Source organism: Zosterops lateralis (genome assembly GCF_965231275.1).
Source record: "Zosterops lateralis genome assembly, chromosome: 1".
Classification (NCBI taxonomy): domain Eukaryota; kingdom Metazoa; phylum Chordata; class Aves; order Passeriformes; family Zosteropidae; genus Zosterops; species Zosterops lateralis.
The window spans coordinates 23,825,580-23,847,547 of record NC_139762.1 but is presented as its reverse complement, the minus strand read 5'-3'; the positions used below and the strand labels follow the sequence as shown (position 1 = coordinate 23,847,547).

At 36.8% G+C, this 21,968-nt stretch overlaps 1 protein-coding gene across 2 annotated transcripts in view; it reads right to left on the bottom strand.

The window, feature by feature from the left end:
• CDK14 (cyclin dependent kinase 14) overlaps positions 1-21,968 on the bottom strand; it is a 338,755-nt gene that overhangs the window by 230,232 nt on the left and 86,555 nt on the right. For both annotated transcript variants that reach the window (XM_083862878.1, XM_083862877.1), the window contains exons 4-5: positions 19,366-19,460; positions 9,129-9,208 (exon numbers count right to left, since the gene is read on the bottom strand). In XM_083862878.1, coding sequence (XP_083719004.1) covers positions 9,129-9,208; positions 19,366-19,460 — 175 coding nt within the window. The remainder of the gene's footprint in view (positions 1-9,128; positions 9,209-19,365; positions 19,461-21,968) is intronic.

Below are 21,968 nucleotides of genomic sequence, written 5' to 3'. Positions count from 1 at the left end.
ACAGTCATCTACTAGTTTCATGTGTTAAAAAGACCATGGATAAAACTGAAGCTAACTGAACTGGTTCAAACATTGAGTTGCCACCTTGCTTTGGTAATTTTGAAATCCAGGACACAGCAGTGGAAAAATACACACAGAGATCTTGAAAAATACAAATGTCTTTGTGCAGATTTGAAATCACCACTTTCATCATAAGGCTAAATGATATTGTTGTCTAGAATATCCTTTTTGCAAAAGGGAGATATAACAAACAAAAAACAATTAGAAGAACTAGCTAGGTTCAGGAGACATTTCTTTGTCTCAGCATCAGAGATATCAAATTTTTATTTCACCAGGTGGCCATGGAAGATAGTGGTACTTAGATGGGTGCCTGAGGGTCTCCAAGCAGTTCCAGCTAAGGCATGCCATCACTTGCTAGCATCTCCACTCATATTGAGACGCTGGTTTCTGTCCTACCAATTCAATCTGTTCCAACTGGGATATGGTCAAAAGGTAAAAACTAATGCTACTTGGAGAAGGATTAACTTAGCTCTACATTTTATGGTGGCAGAATGTGTTGTAAGAGGACATTAAATTTGCATATAGCATAAAAAGGCAGACCAGACTCTCAACAACTTCCACTCAAAGAAGAAAGACAAAGGATTGCCAGTCTTCTTGTATCCTCCAAATTCTGTGATTGTCATATTATCAGGGACAGCAAGAGCAGCAGACCAGAATCTATAAGGCAACAGTTCCAACTCCTGCATTAAACAAGGAAGAGAAGAAACAGTTTTTGAGCAGAAGAAATTTGCTCTAAGCAGAAAGCCCCAGGGGCAAAAAAGCCAAGTCAGAGAGCCCTGAAACTGAGGTCAGAGGAAACTGTAAGCAAAAGCCATACTGAGAAGGGTTCAATAACACTTGTGTACTAATGGATTTGCAACCTTCCACTGGTGGAAGTAGCACGACATCCTTTATCCAACACTTTCCATGTGAGGAATGAGGATACACGGACAACTTCTACAGAGGAAGTAGGGCAGACCCTGAAAGGTCTGCCATTAAGCTAACAGGGAAAGAATTCTTGATGGCAAAATGATCATGTTAAAAAAAATAATCTTTAAAGTGTCACCCCATTCTTTTCTTGCTTGAACTGTGCTCAAGAACAAAAGCCACAAGGTCACAGCCTGAACATCAAAAGTACTGAATAAAGATTCAATTGATACACTCGTATTCCATCTCAGCAGGCCACAGATAAAATATTGGAGGGGGAATGAGAGCAGGACAGAGGAGATGGAATATTCTGTGGAACAAATCTAGTTCTATGAACCTGGATAATTTGGAAATTGCATTGTACTTCTCAGAAAAGCACAACACTTTTCCTAGATGATGGAAGCTCATTATAGATTTCAAAATTTATAACATGATTCTCAAAGGGAAACACTATCATTTATGCCATATTTATGTAATCCCAGCTCTCCTGAAGGTTTTCTAACTGAGAAAACTGCTTATTTGTTAGATGGTAAAAAAAAAAAAATAAACAGAAGGGGAAAAAAAGGAAAGACTATGTTCAGTCTGTGAATAGCCAAGTACAAAGAAACAAACAGGACAGACATTTTCAATTTACCATTTCTGACCACCCTATGAGGACAGAAGCTTTCATTTGGTCCACCAAAATTAAGTAGCACAGTGCCATTTGGACACACTAAAAAGCAGGATAAAATAATATCATAACTTTCACTGTATATGAGACCAGAAAACTATCAGCTCTCCCACGTTCATCTTAGAAGACAAGGAATTCAGTTCACCTGTTTTCACCAGCCAGTCCAACTGCTTTCAGGGAAAAGCAAATGAGTACTGTCTGTAAAAAAAATTAGCAGCCAGTCAGGGTTGGAGAGAACAGTAGGAAGGAAAGCAGAGTAAAGATGAAAGCTCCTGCTGCTTCCAAGCTCCATATCACGTTGCCGAAGATCTAACGCACTTCTCGTAGACATACACAACTGCACATACAGGAGGAAGCATAAACAAAACAGCTGAAAATCTGAGCTATCAAAAAAAAAAAAAAAAATCAGAAAAACTCTCTAGAAATTAAAAGAAATTTTCTATTATTAATGTTCAAGAAGAAATAGTATACACTTCTCTGCAACATGAAAGAGTATTTAATAAGTAACTTCCAAAAGTCTTGCAAATTTTAAAAGTTGACTTCATTTCATGAAAAAAGATCCCAGGAACATCCTTTTCCAAATGTACTGTAGTTTTTGAAGCCCAGCCTGTCTTAATTTGGGAACTCTTTTAACTAAAGGAAACCCACAGGGTGACTGTAAGAGAAAGAGACCAGACAGAGAAATAAAAAGTGCTGGAGTTTCTTTACTTTTGAATATTCTTGACCTTAAATATCCAACAACACCACTGTCCCAGAGGTTCTTGGCTTGCATGTTTTATTTTTAACAACACTGAAAAACAAAGCTGTTACAACTCCAAGCTCAACTGGCTTTGCAGAGACCTTGCAGTTAATTGAGCCGTTGCTATTTAGCCTGCAGTAGGCACCAGCTCTGCCAGCTCTGTAGGCAATGAAAAAGTTCCCCAAGCTACAGCCAAGCTACTGCTCTTTTCTTTTTTACTTAAATGCTCCAAAGCAATGTGGCTTTTGGGGAGAGTGAGAGTGAGCTTTGCCCCTAGTAACTCTTGTGACATGTATGCTCAGAATAGCTGCATCTCTATAATCTCAAACATAATCTCTTGAAGTTACCTGAGGCTTGTTGAGCCAGATAAATGTGAAGCTTTTAGGCATTTCAATTATGGAAATTTAAACTTCTTGACTGGACTTTGTGAAGGAAACCTGAAAGTCCTCCAAACTCCCATCACTAAAAAGAAGGTAGTTGTCAAGTTTCCTTAACCAACACTAAATAAAATGAATAGGTTTACTTTATGTAAGTGGATGATTTACCTTCCAGTTAAAAAGAAATAATTTATTCGTTACTGGAAGACGAAGACAGGATTTTCATGCCAATTTTCATGTTTAACTTCTACCAGTAGATCAACCAATGACTTAAAAAATACAGGCAGATACTGTTTCACTGTGCCCTTGACCTTCAGTATACAACCTTCCAGACCTGCTCTAATACAATGAATAGGGGGCTTATCACCATCAGTCATCTAATCAGTGCCATGAGGTCATTTGTTGACTTCAGTGTTGTAAAGACTATTAGGCTACATATCACTGAGCTGGGAAGTACCTGCAATAACTCAGGTCATAATTCAGGATGAGGTCACAAGAATTATACCTACTGAGTCAAAATACAATTTTCTGGAGCTCTTCCTTATGGATACAGAATCTGCTACTTCCCCAAGATAATACAAAAGCTCAGCTGCTTTACATCACTTGCAGCATCGTTAACACAAATCAGTGTTTTCCACTGTGCACCAATTAGGAACATCAGGCAATAATTTACACATTCACTCAGGTAAGAGCTTTCTCTTGGCAAACTCCTGATCTTCCCTGTATTCTTTTCTTAGCAGTTATTACACTTCGATTTTCCACAAATAAAAGTTTTGTGATGATATATATTCCCTCCAGCCTGACAATTTCAGAAAGGTAGGCCTCAGAAAACCTTCCAGCCTCAAAGAGGCTGTCTAGTATAAATATATGTCCTGGGGAATAATATGTTATATACTACAATATACAAAATATAATACATAACCTGTATTATATATATATAGTATAAATCCCAGGGAATAAATGTGAATTCTCATTTCTTTCTTTCAGACTGTATCAGGTTTTCAGTTTTTGTTTCTATTATAATCATAGAATGGCCTGGCTTGGAAGAGACTTTAAAGATCATCAAGTTCCAACCCTCCACCATAGGCAGGGACACCTTTCACTGGCCTTGAACACTTCCAGGGATGGGACAGCCACAATTTCTCTGGGCAACCTGTTCCAGTGCCTTGCAACCCTCACATTAAATAAATTCTTCTTAATACCTGCTCTCTGTCAGGTTAAAGCCATTTCTCTGTGTTCTATTACTACATGCTCTTGTTGGAAGTCCCTCTCTGTCTTTCCTGTAGGCTTCTTCAGGTACTGGAAGGCTGCAATTAGGTAACTACAAAGCCTTCTCTTATCTAGACTGAATAAACCAAATTCTCTCAGTCTTTCCTCACAGGGAAGGTGCTGTATCCCTCTGATCATCTGTGCAGCCTCCTCTTGACTCACCCCTACCACACAGTGAGAGAAGGATGGAAGAGGCCTGAAACTTCAAAAACTTCTGAAGATGTTCTGTGGCCAAGAGTTAAGCATCTCTCTTCCACGCTTTATACTGGCATTCAGATGTACTAACTTTCCTCCCTCGACTCACAAAATAAACTTATTCAGTATGCATGATAAACTGCTCTTTAAAAATTAAAAAAAAAAAAAAAAATCATTAAGCAATTCTTTTATTCTTTGTAATTTTATAATGCAAATCAGCAGATGCTTCCAAAGCACTTCTGTGGTATTTCTGCATGCTGCTATCCATATGCGGCATTAAGACCACAGCCTTTGACAGTGAAATAGATGGAAAAGTATTATCTGAGAAACTGCCAAATCAAAGATGTAGAGACTGTCTGTCACATGAGCACTTTTAAATGTGACACACAAATTGGTACAAATACATATAAATTACAACATGTAAATACAGTAATTAATAAAAAGAAAAACTGAAAGTTACTCAATCATAGCATTTAAATGACAAGGTACAAAAATACCTACAAAACTGGATGATGCTTTGAAACACCACATAGACTTATGGGAAATGAAACATGACAATATATCAAAACACTGGAATAGAGTTTTATTGCTATAGAAAATAGCAGTATTTCCAAGGCTGGAAAATTAAAAACAAACACAAAAAAAATTTCATGATTGGCATTGGGAAGAAAGAATTTTGTTACTCAAGAAAAAAAAACACAGCAAGCAAGATAACCTCAGAAGCAAGGTGCTGATAAAACTAAGGGATATTTGTCTATATATGTATCCAAAAATAAAAATCTTTGTCATGCTGGATATAAGCAATATTATTACCCAGAAAGAAAAAAAAGATAACTGCAGAACTGTAAATCAAGCTGTTCCCAGAATTAGAATCTTCCACACAGTTCAGTATTTAGCCTAGATAAACATATGATATTGCAGGAAATTAAGGGAATGAAATATCTGAGATAAAAGTTAAGGTCACTGAACTTTTCTCCTGGCGGCCATGAGTTTAATAATAATTCAAGTCTGATGCTGAGCTGTCTCTGAACAGTTGATAATGAGCATTACAGAAAAAGAATAAACCACAACTGCACCAACACAGAAAACAAATAATTTGCTAATGTGTATAACTACCAAATTTATTTTAAATGAGCAAATAGGATGTAAATGACATTCAGACTCCACAGCATCTCAGATATTTCTGTTGCAGGCACATTTGGCCTACAACAGTAATATGGTGGTCTGAATCACTCACATATATGTTATCAGAAAATCTCCTAGACTTATCCCAGTCAAGTATATGCACCAAATCTGTTGTGCTTTTTTCTCCTTTTTTCCTTCTTCTTTTTTTCCTTGGGCTCTTCAAAAGTAAATTAGATTATCTCAGACTAAGTGAATTAAATTCAGAGGGAAACATCCTATAAACTGCATACAATAAGCTGATACATCTGACTCAGGCCAAGTTGAAAGAACATTTAGCACAGGCTACTTCTAAATTTTGTTCTAGGAACCCAAATAGAGAGCTGAACAGCACCAATAAACATGGCACATTCACCTATTTTCATTTAAACCTATGTAACTTTGGTGGTAAAAGACACAAACCTGTATCTGCTGTAAAAGCAAACTTACTTTATAAGCTTTAATTGAAGCTTCAGCTAAACTGCCCTCAGGCCTTAAAATTAACTATTATTTTCCTTATGAAGCTTTACTGGCTTTTTTGTTTGGTTGGAGTTATTTTTCACTTTTCCTTCCACTTTTTGTTTCAACCAAGCTAGCGCTTGTCTCTACAGTCACACATTCCATATTTATCTCCCTCATTTTCCCACTTCTCTGAGTTTTTTTCCTTTAGCTTTGTTTTACTTCGAGCTTCATTCTGCTGCTGTCACAACAGTAACAATATGTTTCCCTGTACACAGACAGCTACAACATTCCCTCAGCATGACCACGGCTTAGGATTTCAGCCTGTAACTTCCCCCTAATTAACATCACACAGGATCCCCCTCAGGAGCACAGAGCAGAAATGCTATTTTCTCTCACTGCTTTACTCAAGGAGACATGAGAAATGTTAAACAATTTTCTAACAGTAGTTTTAATTTACAACTAACTAGACTTCTGCCTGATTTTGCCTTGCATTGGGGAAAGATTAGAAAATAAGGAACAAGTCAAGATGAAAGCTGCCTGGTTTCTCCATTATGAAAGAGTTTGGAAAGAAATGTCCTCCAACAGACCTCTGGCTCATACTACCATATATGCATTTTTCCATTAGGAGAACACTATTCCTCAGATAACTGATATTAGAAGTTGATCTCATCTTCAATGGTATTTGTCCTTGTTCTAATTGTCCCAGCCTAAATTATAGCACTGGAGCTCTTAGTTAGTCATCAGAGATCAAGAGAAAACTGCATAACACAGTGTCCCATTCTTACTGTTTTTCCATATCAAACTTATCAGATAATTTCCAGAGCTCATAGAAGCACTTCTTTTTCCCTTTTTTTCCCCACACTTGTAGCTGACAGCAGCCATGGGAGTGTTACAGAACACAGCATGTCCAAGATGGATTAAATGCTGCCAAGAGGAAAAGAACAGCTTCCTAAGGTCACACTAGTGAAGCCCACGGCAGTAGTGGCCATAGTGGTACTGTCAAATACTGCAGGCCTGGGACAACACCAATGAGCTCACCTGAAAATTGCATTCATAATACAGGTTTCCTTACTTTTCTGGTCCTAGTATTTGTTTCTGACAAAATCAAAACCAACAACAGAAAAGACAAAGCCTAAATAAATACAGATTTTTCCCCTTCTCATCTTACATATCAGGTATATGTGACTTTATGTCACAAAGTCATTTTATGTAATTTTATGTCATTTTATGTCATGACAGGTATATGGCATAAAACATAAAACATTATACTTATATTGATAGATCCTGAAGGAAATTTCACTATCAAGGAGACAAGATTTCATTTACCAAAAAAAAACCCGCATAAACAACCTACAACCCAAGTTTGACCTCACCTGACCAAGAGACTGCAAGTCAAGAAAAAAAACTTTTTTATTATCCTAATACTCTTTGGATCTACTCTCAGCTTAGATGAAGACATAAAAATATAATGGATGCACACAGTCCCATCATAATCAACACCACACAGTTAAATTGGTATTAATTATTAACTTCAAGAGCTTTTCTAGACAAGACCTTCTTTCTACTAATATTAAAGCACCAGGGTTTCAACGGGCTTCAACACAGTATTCGGTTACAGCTAAAAAGAAAATCTTCCAATGACAGTGTGAGAAATACTTTCATGCAAGTGTGACTTTATAATTTTTTAATATATCAAATTGGAAAAATCTCCATTCTTGTTCCTAATGAATACTTCCATATACTGAGCTCACACAAGACACTACTTATGAAGGAAAAAGGATTATACTGGATTTGACAGTTATAATACTATAAACTTTCATCTAGACCAAGCTCACTAAAAAACCTTTTAAGTGTCACTAAAAAGGCACAAGAAAGCTGTATTTACTATTCTCTCATTAAGTCAGTACCATATCAACTATAAACCTGAGGAACAATAAATGTATTTGAAACACAGACTTGAGTTATAACTTGAACTCAGCATTACAGATATTGAAAACTGCACCCGTAACCCTCTGCACTCCTTGTTATCACAGCACAGCTGCAGGGACAGACAGCTCACAGATAAAATAGATATTGTTATGAATAAATGTGTCAGATCATTCAATAATAGTTACTCAGATGAAGCAGCAGAGAAAAACTGCAGAAATTCCTTCATAAATTGGCCACCCACGGTTTTCCCTCCTTTGTGGAAGTGCCACTTTTAAAATGCACAATCTTGGGATGGAAATTCACACTAGTTTAGAAACTTCTAACTTCAGGGTGCAAATCACATGAAACATGTGGGGTTTTTGCCCAGCCCACTCCAGAATGGGCTCATTGTACAGACAGACATACAGCAGACAGATGCCTGAAGGAGCAAGGCACAAGGGAGCTACAGCTGCTGTGTCTGGGCTGTCATGATCATGAAGCCACACATCTCACATGGAGGGTCAACTGTGATGTTCTAGAACCTCACTGGCTCATCTCACCCTGGGAATTATGCTGATAGCACAAATTTAAAAGGGCCCTCAAAGACGTAAGAGTTTAATCTCTTTAGTTCATTACCAATTTCAGCTGAGTCTGAATCAGTGGTGTGATGGTAAATTGTTTATTTCTCTACTAAGGCTCATCTTTAGTACCCTCTAAGAGAGGACCACACAAAGAAGGAATATCCAGCAATTTCTGCAAAGGAGCTCAACACAGACAGATAAAGCAGCTGTCACTAGGGACCAGGAGAGGCTGACAAGGAAGGATAACGGAGTGGAGCAGAAAGCTTAACAGGCATCTCCAAGCACGCTAGATGAGAATAATTCCCAAGACATACAAAGAGTCCATGGGGAAGGAAAAACAAACAAAAGCTAGTGGCAAACTACACACAGCTTCAAAAGTGCCTGCAGTTTTGCTCCCTGATCTTTTGATTGTCTTTATCAGGAAATGCTTGTTGTCATTGCTTCATGCTGCATTTCTGTGAAAAATCACATCTACCTTCATCCTAGGTGCTGCCTGTGGGCAAGAAGCACATCTTACACAGTTCCCTCATCTTCCAGAGCAACCCCACCTTAAAGATGCTCCTAAAGTACTTGTATAGTAAATCTAACCGGAGCCAAAGCACAGCTAGAGATGCATTCTTTAACAAGAACTCCCACACCAGAGGCCCTGTTTTTGAAGCACCAAAGTTTCTTCCTACTGAAAATGTAACCATATAATTTGAATTCTCAAGCTATTCACTATAGCATGGCACAGAAGTAAGAAGCACAATGTAATTACAAAAAAAACTCCACATATATAATCACTAAATGTAGGTGCATACCTTCCCTGATAGCAGTAAATGGGGTTCCTTCCTCTTCTTGTAATCTAATCACCTTCAATGCCACCAGCTTTCCATTTACCCTGGAAGAGAAAGAGGGGAGGGGAAGGAGAAATTTAAAAAACCCAAAAATTATAGCAGAAACAGTATTTCTCATAATAGAACTTGTTTCCTATCATGTACTTATTCATTTTCTTCCTGTCAATGCCAGTGGTTCATTTATAGCACTGTAAGAAGCACTTCATAGCTTCCATAATGTCAACTTCATATTTTCACACTCAGATGCAATCCAAGAAATGATCTCAGTTTTCTGTGAGTCAGTCTGTTTCCTTTCTAATGCAGCTTTGTTACTGAAGATTTGTTAAAAAGTAACACATTTTAAAATTTCATTATAAAATATCTGTTCATTATTTGATCGAACTGTTCAAAGAAAAAGGCATATGATTTTCATAAATCACTTCACTTGCAGTATATCGAGATTTACACTGATTACCTCCTTCCCACTGCATGATACACATTATTATAGCCTTCAAATGCTACGAAGTTTGCATAATGAAGTCATTTTTAGGTCATTCTGGCCATTTCCCACTAGGGCAGGATTGTTCCTGAGGCATATTCTTGTCTACAAGGCCCAGGCTACTTTTAGATTACAGTAATTCTTATTTATAAGGTTAAAAAATATTTTGTGTTCCAAGAGACAAAAGTCCTAACAGGTCATTTTAGTGTAAAATCTGTTTGGCTTGTTTCACTTTTAGCATTCAAATTTCACCACTCATGAATTACATTCCAGGCCTTGCAAAAAAAAAAATCCAGTTGGTTCAGTTTATCCAAATAAAATCTCAGAAAAATGGAACTAAGCTGATATTAATTACCCTCTTCAAGAACAAACCCATACCATGGAACTTTAGCAGACTCCCCATGTACGACAAGCAATGGTGAGGATAAACTACCAAAAAGGCATAATACAGTTAAAAAAAAATAAAATTGTTGTTATTATTATAACTATTTATTTCTGTAAAAGCAAAGTTAGCCTTCACAGCTACAAAGCTCAAGGATGCATTGGAGCCTTTGCACTCCTGTAGTCATGGAGTGACACAATTCTCTACTGTACTACAAGAGGGATGGATGGCCCTAGAAGATACATTACTTTTCAAAGCAAGATGATATAGACAACCACCAACACTGAATTCATCTTCTCCCCCAGGCTTTTAATTATTGCAGATATATGAGTTCAGTGATGGATGGCTACTGTCTTGTTTCTTCTGATTATTCCTCTTTCATAATTACCAAAACCTCATTAGCTCTCTACAGAACATTACACAATGACTCTGAGCAAGTTAAGAAACTCTGGTTATCAAAAGATGGTTTACTCATCACCTTCCAATTACTCATAATATTCAGGCTGGCACTACTTCAAGTCTCAGGCCACTAGTCACTGTCAAAAGGAAATTATCAGCTTAACTCTCCTGGATTTCTCCTTATAATTACCTTACATATTTTTTATTTGGAATTAAACAGGACTTATGGAATCAGAAAAAGATAAGCCTTTCTTAAAGTAACTTCATGTGTCATGCTCAGACAGGAGATTGAACCACATTAAAAGCAGAAGGACTGATGACAGACATGCAGTTCATAAACATGTGTAGTTTCAATTCTTCTGTCAGTCCACCACCCTACCTATCATATATGTATTACTTAGATATCTGGAGAACTTGAATATTTTGCAACAGATTAAATAACTGCAAGAGGAAGTTAAATGAGAAAAGAACATACAACAGTAGTATGGAACTAATTTCAAAGAATTCACAATTAAACACAGTAGGTGAGCTGTGCTTTTCAGTTATCATTGCCCCTTTGTCATTGGTACTTATCATTTTGACAGACATCATGGCAACTCTTGGTACTATCAAAATAATCAAATCAATCTCAAGTAGTGTTCCTCTGGGATTACATTCTTCTCTTTAATACAATTTATCTCCAAAATATCAATCTATAATTTCCATAATACAACAGCGTCCTTATTCTCATTTACTACCCATTAGTAGTGACCCACGAGTCATTAAATTTTTTTTTTCCATTTAATTTTCTATAAACAGGAGCATATTAAACTGGAGATGTGAGAAATTATGAAGTATCAATTAAAGAGATAGGATGTACATTCACATTCTTTAATTATCCTCCCACTGATGCAATCTCAGGATGCAGTTAGATGATGCTGAAGAGATGAGCTCAGGGCTGCCTCACAGTGTAAGTTTCTCCTTCTTAATCCTTGCCACACACTCCTGACACTGCCTTGCATTTGCTCTCATTTCTGCTGGACTTCACAGTGAGACTGCTAACAGAGCTTAAATAAGAGAAGACTGGCTCTTCCAAGAAGAATGAAATCATATTTTTAAAAAATTATAAGGGCATGAAATAAAGAAAAAAAAAAACCAAAAAAAACCACTAGAAAATACATAAAAACTGTGTCCACCTTTTGAGAAGCAATGTGTCATGAAATCAAGCCAGCTATGTCATGAAATTACGCCCTGAAACTTGTGATGCCATGTCAAAATAATATGGTAATTTCCTTAGAAACAACACTGAAGAAAGGAAACTCCGTAAAATTACCTCTGCAACCTATCAATACCTGTCTTTGAAGACTTCAGAAGTGATCAGATAAGTTCAGCAGAACTCCTTCCAGATATTACTTCACATTTGTCTTCCACAACTTTCAAAGCAGGCTCAGTATTTTCATTATTTTCAAATACAAGTAAAAAAACTGACAAGCAGTCTGCCTTTTAGACAGTGAAAAGGCAACACTGCTTACTCTTTTAACATCTAGGATTCATTAAACCACCTCTATTACTCACTGTCCAAAGCAAACAATTTCACACCTTCTCAGAACAATACACTTCACTGTGTCAAAGATTACACTTATCATCTTATGCCCATCCTGTCAACTGCCTCATTAGTTTCTATTAAGGACAATATTGACTAAAGAATTCCTATTTTCTAAGCCATTCTCCCTCCTAAACTAACTTACTTTCTCTTTCTCATAGAAAAACCCTCAGAGAAAATACAGAAGTCCTAAAGCCTCTCTAATTATCACAAAAAACTACTTTACTCTAGGGAAAACACCTGCACCTGATGGACAGTTTTTTCAGTTTATGGAAATTCAGCACTTTAACATTATATAATCTCTTCTAATAAATGTCTGATTATATATGCAATGTAGGCAAAAGAAAAATTAGTCCAAATTGCTTTATGCAGCATAAAGTAGAAGTCTGCATATTATAAAAAATACAAATGAGCCAGATATTACAAAAAATGCTAATATAATGTGCCATTCCACATTTTCTAAATCAGCATGTATCAGCACTACCAAAATAAATACATTTATAAAAACTGACCATTTATGAGAAAGTTGAGAAGACTGGAATTTATTTAATGCTTTAATGCATCATTAAGAACATACTATACTGATGAATATAAAGTAACTGATGACTTAATTGGCTTCATTGGGGATAATGCTGATGATGCCACACAGAAAACAAAAGAGTACAATAACACTATTTTCTCAAGTTCTTCAGATATATTTAGATTAAATAAATGTTCTAAATATACACATTTAAAAGAGTCAATTAACATAAAATCTGCCAATTCTGATTTCAAGCTGTTTATTTAATACTGAGTTTTGTCACTGGCTGGAGTTGAGGTTGATCTTATAATTTGAGGAAGTGCTAAGCTTGGGAACACTTCTGTGAAGAAAAATCAGTTGATGGTATTGGGATGATGCTCTAATTTGTGATACAAATTTCAAGAAACTAATTCTTATGAAGAAAAGTAATTTTCAATTGTTAAATATTCATTTACAGGAAAATCTCAAAGTTTGATGATCAAACCTTTAGAATACCTAATTAGATCTACTCTGTGATGATATTAATGTCATAAACAGACACCTAAAACTCCAAACAGACCATGGGGCCCTAATGAAACCAGGCTCTGCCAGAAATTTCCTTTGAAGAAACCTGACAGAGGCACATTCATTTTAGGTTTAGTCACCTCTGATTATTCTACCAACAAATAACTAATTCCACATTGAGACAAACCCTTCTTCTAATCATTATCATAAAAGACAATTCAATGTAAACATGACTTATATTATATTTTTCCTACTAAAAGGAAAAAGGTTTCTAGTTTACAAAAGCCACTCCCAGTCCTGCTAAAGCCCAATCGTGTGAATTCTCAAGGGACTAAAACAGGCCCTGAATTTCTCTTTTCAAATCCCACCATCTTTTAAACCCATCCTAGATAAAAGTTACCTTGTTTAAGTAGAAGCCAGTGGATTAAAAATACTTCATAATGCTGACATTTATTAGGGCTGAAAAAACAGAAGATCAAAGAGTTTCATGAGAGACAAAATATTTAAATTATTAATTAGTGCTGTCACTGGAACTCAGGAGTCAAGGAAGTCTCAAACAAACAGTGTGGCAGCCCTCACTTGACCAGGAGCAGGTAGGAGTTTACCTCCAGGTTCCCCATCCCTACCCCCAGCTCACACCAGCTCAAACCACTCAGCAGCTCATCTAAGCACAGGGGCTGCTCTCCACCTCTGCCTGCTGGAAGGAGTCACTTGGAAGGGCAGCAAGGAAAGCAGTGCTGAGCACCATCCTCCACACACCTCACATCTCCCCACACCCCACTGATGCTCACACAAAGAGAAGTTGACGACGAACATTAGGCTATCCCTTATAAGCAGGGTGGCCTCTTACAACTGTGCACACTGACAGTCACAGGGGATCTTCTGAGAGATGCCACTGATCCGCTAACTGAAAATGCTTTGGTGCACAATGGCAGCTGGCAAATTACTTCAGTATTCTCCCTACTATTCCAACCATGCATATATGGCCAATAAGGTACTATCCAGTAACTCTGCCACGTGTATGTAATATAACTATATTCTATCCTAGTTTTTTCTACCAGGTTTTCCAGGGCAGTCCTGGGTAATTAATATAATACACTTACTTTCTTCAGTTTTGTCCCCTCCTATGTGAGATAATAATGCTAAGCTGCCTCCTTAAACTGCTTTGCAGGTTGAAGCGCAGCACATATATTGTGACGTTTTTCTCATATATTCAACTATGGAGAAAAATTTTCTTAATCTTTCTTTTAAATGCTGAGAAATTCACTCAGTAAGTGATCAATATAGTCAACGATCCATCTTTGAGTTAGAATCCTAGTAACTTATTTTAGTACTTACTCTACTTTAATAATTTTTCCACCATTTGGCATTTTAGTTGGACATCTAGTTGTCATTATTTTTCTATCTAATTCAACTTTAAGTAATTATTTTTATTAAATATTTACAATGCTAGAGATTTTTTTAAAGCATTTATGTACACATTTTATAATCCCATGTCATAACTTGCCTACAAAAATCAGTTAAGGAAATAAATTTTAAAATGGGGGGTGGCGGATGGGATGAAAGCCTAGTTGGTAGCCATAAAGTGCCTTTTTGTAACCCATGAATATGTATTCCTTTTCCAGCCATCTGTTATCCTCAGATGAAAAGAGGATTTCATTTGTAGAACACTAAGTTCACACAATTTTCAAGAAATACAGAAAAGGTTAAGAAAGTTTAGGCCATTAAGGCAACATGAATCAGAGTAATATTGAAATATCAGTCTAAATAAATTGGCCATAATATGAAGAAAAAAATTCCTGTGAACTGGACTGTATTACAGTCCAGGGAGCCTGTGAACAGACTCCTGTTGTACAGGGAACCTGTGAACACAACACCTCACATGGGCACAGAGTAAATCTTGGGGAATGACTAAAAATGGCAGCTTGACCATTGCAAGCTTATGGCACTTGCAACAGATTGAACACAAAAAACAATCAAGGAGTCTAAGAGATTTCATGACAAGAAATTCTGCAACTTCAAAAACAAAAGTCAGAACAGCAGTTAGTCCTGTCAGCCATCCTCAGTGAAGGTAAATCTCAGCATCATAAATATAAAAATCAAAATACACACACCATCCTTTTTCTTGTGAGCAGCTATCCACACACATATTCATGAAATATTATGGTCAGCTATATTCATAACACACACTGTCATATATCATGCCAATAACAAACACAGGTAGTTCCCTCTGATTATTCAAAGACTCCCTGCTGCCTCAAGAATAACACAGCATGGAAACAACACCAGTACAGAGCATGATGCCTGCCTGAGCATGATTTCTCTCCACTTTGCACCATGAACTCCCTATTGATTTTTAAGGTGAATAGTAAAGGGTATTGCCTTTGATGGAGATAAATGTCAAATGCCCAGCTCCCTGAAAAAATACATTTTATCTTTGGATACAAGTTGGAGTCACCTTGCAAACAAATAAATCAGATTTTGAACTGAAATGGGAGAGGTACCTGGATGGAAGGACTCCCCTATCTCTGCAGCCTTTGAGCTCTTCTTGATAGCACCAGCTTCTACTGTGTTCTGCTCTGTGCTCTGCTCTGTGCCCTACTGATTTCTCATATTGATAGTTTAAAAGGATAGGGATCAGAATTCATTAGAACAAGTGTTTTATTAACAGTAAGTTGAAATTATGTAATTTTGGGATAGGGGAAATGGGCAAAAATGTCTTGATGGAGCTGTTACAAATTCTACACATTTTTTGCAATACTATGAGCACATGCAATTCAGTAAAGGTGCCCAAAAAGGTAAAATAAAAAAAATGACATGGACATTCAAGAAGCAGATAAGATCACAGTGGAGATACCACTGGCACGCCTCTCAAAACACAGACATGCTGTGCAAGCAGCAGTCACAGATCACATCGCTTTGACTGAGGGAATCTTTTTTAATTCTTTGCCTTGAAGGGCAACTGAACACAGTGGGAGAGGATGGAAAGCATGCCAACACATAAAATTGCCAAAAGCACAGGTTTTTCCTTTAAGTGCAATATGCAGAGCTCCCAGTGGAGGAACACAAGGCTTCCATGCTGTTTTTCAAGGGGCTCTGGTTGGCAGCAGCTCCCTTGTGCTGTCACCAGCTTTATCTCCAGACTCACAACTCACATCAACATTTATGTGCCACAGATCAAGCCAGATCCCACTGCTGTATGTTCAGGTAAATTTATAATGAAGCTCAAGAGGGAAGAAGGGCACTGGCAGGAGGAAGACATGCATGTCAATACACAAACAGGCAGCACTTCCCTCAGCTCAACCACACAGTGAAATGATACAGGAATTCAAAGGCCACCCATTGCTTTGCACCTCCTTAATGGCAAACATCCAAGGTGTTAATCAAAAACAGAGTCAATGGAACTTGCATCATTTTTACAGTGTTATCAGTAAATTACTTGGCCCATTTTTTCTAAATTTTACATTAAAATAAATCCATTCAAAGTCATCTGAATTTTATGCAGTAAGCAGCCCCTTGTGATTTTACACAAATAAGTAAAATATGAGAATCTAGCCTGAATGAAAGTAGAAAATGAACATGCCAAGATGAATTTCATTACACCCGTCTGATGTGCAACACATGAAATCAAATAGATTTACCTATTGATGCAACTGTCAGCCAGAAAAAAATGACTGCTTGGCTGTTTCTCCTATAAACAAAAAAGCCCTGCCTAAGAGAATACTGCTTCACTTTCCTCAATAACACAGTCCTCTTCACTCTGCTGCTTCTTAACCCCAGGGATCCATTTTTATCTGACTACAGAAAGAGAAATCAATCATCCAGTAAAAGGAATTAGCCCATTTCATTTCACTTTCCTGGAATACAAGCACAGATGCTCAAAAAGATTGAAAAACAATGAGTTTTATAGGAACACAAGGGCTGGTACCATTTATCCTGCTCCAAGGTGCAAAAAGTCAGGATTGTTCCGAAAGCAAGTTACTGAACGTGCTACTTTAAATTTTAGGAAGGGAATGGCTGATTTAGTGTCTTTCAGGCAGGTATGCATCTTTTAGACTCTCCAAATAGTATGCTAAGATTAAGAATGTTTTCTTCCATCATTATGATCAGCAGGAGAAACAATTTTAAAAGCTGAAATGTATCTCAGGAAATGCATGAAAAACCCAAAGCTCTACTACTCGCCACATGCAGCTGATGACAAATACTGAGCAAAATAATTCTGAGTACAAAGCATCATTCAAAATAGCTCAATAATCTTAAATTTTCCACCTTCAACTACAGTAAAGGACACATCACTGTTTCCCCAAGAGTACATCATAGTAGTTATGCTCTTCCTTCTACAGGGATACCACACAGGTCAGAGATTCCTCACCTTCTCATAGGGACAGAAGAGGTAACAGGGGCTACATTACCTCAACAAACAAGTCCTTTGACATAGCAGATAACACCCACAGTGTTTCCGAAGTTCTTAAAGTACCACCTCTTCCTGCTGTGAAGTAATTCAATTGTCTGTCTAGGTCAAGAAACAGAAGCCTGGACTGGAGGTTGAATCTGGATAGTGCTGGATAATATGGAAATTATTCAATTCTCAGTGGAGAAAAAAAAAGTCAAATTCAAACAGGAGAAGGAATACTACTATACAGTAGAAATATTCTCAGTATATGAATTCTCATCCACACTGTAGTTGCACATACTTTTTTTCAGAAGACATTTTAAAAAGACCTTGCAGAAGATGTTACAAAGCAACAGGACAAAGTCATACATAATTGTTATAACTTTCACTACTTATTCAGAGCTGTTTATAATAGAGAATGCAGTGTGCCCAGTAATTTCAATTTATTATTCAAGTACCATTAAAATCATTCAAGTATTTCCTTCAGATCTGCAAGCATCTCTGCTAAAATAAGTATTTCCAACCAATCTACATTTCATTACATGTTCATTATTAATGCAATAGCTTCAGGGAAGGGTTTTGCTTTGTTTTTGAATTTCAGTCTGTTCCACTGACTGACAGGACATGCAGTGACTCTGCAGCCTTAGTTCAGTGTTATTGAAAGCTGAGACATATGGACTGACTGTCATCTGATACTCACTGTGATTTTACTAAAGGATTTTAGTAATAAGGCACAAGCTGAAATCTATACTGCTTTCTCATATTACATAGACCCCAATAAAAAGCTTACACATGTATAATGTCTGGAACTTATGGTAATGCATAACTGAGCCATTAACAGCACAACATAATAGCATTGCCTTGAAGAAAGCTGCCAGTGAAAGATAACACCTGCAGTGGCATGGCAGAAGTGTGAATATTTCTTCTACATTTAGAACATATTTTTATTCTTTTATTCCTATCTGCTGTCATTATGCTTGTCAATACCTAAGCAAGCTATTGAGAGATGAGGGAACCCTTGTCCTGATTTATTACAAATATTCAGTGAAAAAGGATAATTTTCAGTACCTAACGAACTTAATGACCCTGGAAAATATTAGGACGTATTTTCTTTCTTTCAGTAGTTATTCTGTCCCATGACTATCATGATATTCTCCATGGAATGGCAGTGTTGCTTCATGCCTCACAGACTAATCAAAGTTTTTAAATAAAGATATCACATGTACCAAATCCCTCTTTCAGAACTTCTTTGTTATTATTGGAAATCTAATTATGAAAACTCCATTAAATATGTCAAATGGCACAAGACACTGCTTCATAACAGATAACTCTGAATCTTCTGGCTGAAGAAGTGTATTTTAAGTGTGTTTACTGAGTTATTTTATGCAGTATAAAACCACTTAAAGCTTTTGGGGTTAAAAAAGCTGCAACAAATAACATTAAAGTGGCTTAAAAAAGTGACAAGTATAAAGTAGATTATTTTGAGATAGAGTAGTTGCAACAATTGTAAATAAGCTCTTGTAAACAAATTAAACCTAGAGTAGTCCAAAATTCCCTTCATTCCCTTCATGTTGCTTCATTTATTTAATAATGATAAACAAAAATGAACAACTTATCACATATATTCACTGTTGCTCTCAGACCATCATAAAACTCTACTTGACAGCATATTTTGCTTTTACTGCTAGAAATTCATTTGGTATGGACACCAAGAAAGTAGTACAAAATTAAAGTGCAAACAAAGCATCAGTTTAACAAGAATCTCATCTTGTTCTGGTGTGAAGGCAATATGCTACATGTGCAATATGGTCTCAGCCCCTTTCAATAGAGCACGTGGCCATCAGTAGCACAGGAATCTATGTACAAGTTCAGCAACATTAGTTGATACTTTCTGCTTATCTTCATTTACACATCAAATTAAATAAAAATAAAATACCACTTACTTGCTTTTTCCTTTGTATACTGTAGCATAGGACCCTTCCCCTAGTTTTTCCAGTTTTTCATATGAGTCTGCTTTTCCAAACTTAGGGCTTGTAGGCTAAACAAAACAAAAAAGAAGACCTTTCAGCATTGCACCCATAAGATTAACTGCTTTGATTCAGACCAAATACCATTATAAAGGCTCACAGATGTGCCTGTTTTCAGTAACAACAACAAAAAATAATTAATTGGGAAAAAAATATTAATTCAATAATCCAGATGGTAGTTACTAATATCAATCATACACTTAGATCACTGGATCTATCAAAAGGATTTTGTTCTTAATCAAAGAGATGGTTCTGTTTTATTTTTCACATATATCACTTCATAGAGGGAAAAAGACTATTAACAGCTAAAGCATTTTATCTATGTTTAGAGATCTAAGCATCAGCCTTAACTGCCCTACAGAAAAAATCAGAATAATAAAGCTGTTTAATCATTTTTTTCTTATTATTTTTTTAGACTAAAGCCCATCCAAAACCATTGCTCTAAATATTCAATGTCCCATTAAATCAATCATTTTTCAGAGAGTGGTCAAAATGCTACAAGAAAACATCTTTAATGATGTCATCTTCTGAATTAGGATTACAATCTTCAGATATGGATATAATTATATCATACTTTAATGTACAGTCTAAATAGCTGATAAAAGGTATATATACTTAATATCTGCACCCTAAGTGAGGAGTCTTAAACTGAACCAAGCTAAGGAATGATTCTTGCTCAAAGGGCCAGATAGTTCAGCTGGCCTTTGTGACAGACTGATACTTGCCCCCTTTTACACAGTCCTAACAGAGAACAAATCAATGCTGTGAAAAAAGCAATTCACCTGACATTATTTCCAATTCTGAAAAAAATGTTTGACTTTTTTTAAGTCCATCCTATTTACCCACATTTCCCCATTTTTCAATTGTCTGGAGGGAAAGGGAATTTTATTTTTTCTCCAAGACCAGATGGACATTGCAAAAAACTGCCCTGCATCTGTCCTCAGCATTGCCTACACATCTTTTAGACTGCAGTGCTCAGATATTCTCCTGTTCTAAATCAAGCAAAAAATCATAGAGAAAGTTTGAAGGGTCAGCACTAATACTTAAATCACACACAGTGACTGACTAGATACAAAGAAAAGCAGAAAAGCAAACTCAGCATGGTTAAAGTTGAATTCAGCTGGGATGAGCCATGTGCAGCTCTATACATGGTACTCTCACATTTGGGATCCTATGTCTGATTTACAAAAAGTATTCATGTATCAGTTTTTTGAAAGGAAATGAACATTAGAGTACAGGGCACATCTGTGTGTAAATTCTTGCTAAGCCATGGTTGAAAGTTTTAAATCAACTGACCCTAAAGATTGCTTCTTTTTACATAGGCAGGGGCATCCCAGGCAAGCTGACTTGGTGCCTCAAACTTACCCACCACACCCAATTAACCATTAGACAGAAAATGCAAATGTTCTCTTTACTCAACTATTCTGGGTTTGTCCTATGCAAAAATTCTGGCACTTTGGCAAGTATACACCTTTTGTTGGCATCAATATTCCAGCTTTCTATTCAACAGCATAAGGACATACAGATGTACATTTGCAAAATTGAGCCCTTTCACTTCTCTCCAATACAAAGAACAACCTGTTATTTTGCTATCCAATTCATAAGTATTAGTAGACTTACACAAATTTGTCATAATGAAACTCTCAGATCTTTTTCCTGCTACATTATTTGGAACACTTCATTATAGATAAGGCAGTAATATTCTTGGTTTCCAATCTGTGCTTAAAAAGGCATTCTGCCTGGTTAAAAACAAATTTTAGGATTTTTTTAAATCACAGTTTTATTACAGATGTCACTAATAGAGGTGACTAAAATATTTATTCAAGTAGCCTTCTCATTTAGCTATCCAATTATGGACTAATGCAACGCTAAAAAACCTTCAGAAAAAAAGTAGTTAGATGTCGAAATGTCTTGCATATAATGAAGAGGGAGCACAAAGTATTTCCCAAATTGCAGGCTGCAATGAACACACAATGAGTAGCTTTGTTTGGAGTGGAAATACTGCCCTAGTTAACAGTGAATAGTTCACTGTTGGCTTCCTCATAACAAGACAGAGAAAGGACAGGGTGTATACACGTGTTTCACATCCATTCTCATTTTTACACTGATATTTACTTTTATTCTCTACCTCTGGAAACCATAATCTAAAGGTCACAACAACTTGTAAAGCCTTAAGATGTTCACAGGAAACAGGATGCCTTTAATCCATCACCACATAGTAAATCATCAACAATAATTATTCCTACAACCTCAAGCTCAATTCTCCATAGTCCAGTTGCCAGAAGCACGGACTGGAAGTCATGAGTTTTGACTTGTTCTCCTCCTGGAAGTTGCTGCATCCTCACCAAGAAGAGGCAGAACTAAATGCTGGTGTTGGCTGGATGGGGAAGACAGTTCACTCCTGAGGGTACAAGTGAGAGCCCTGAGGCCTGTGCTCAGCTCTGCAGCAGCAAGGCTGACCTGCCACCCTCCCCATGTAGCCCCACCCCTGGTCCAGTGCCTGCCCACGCTGGGTACGA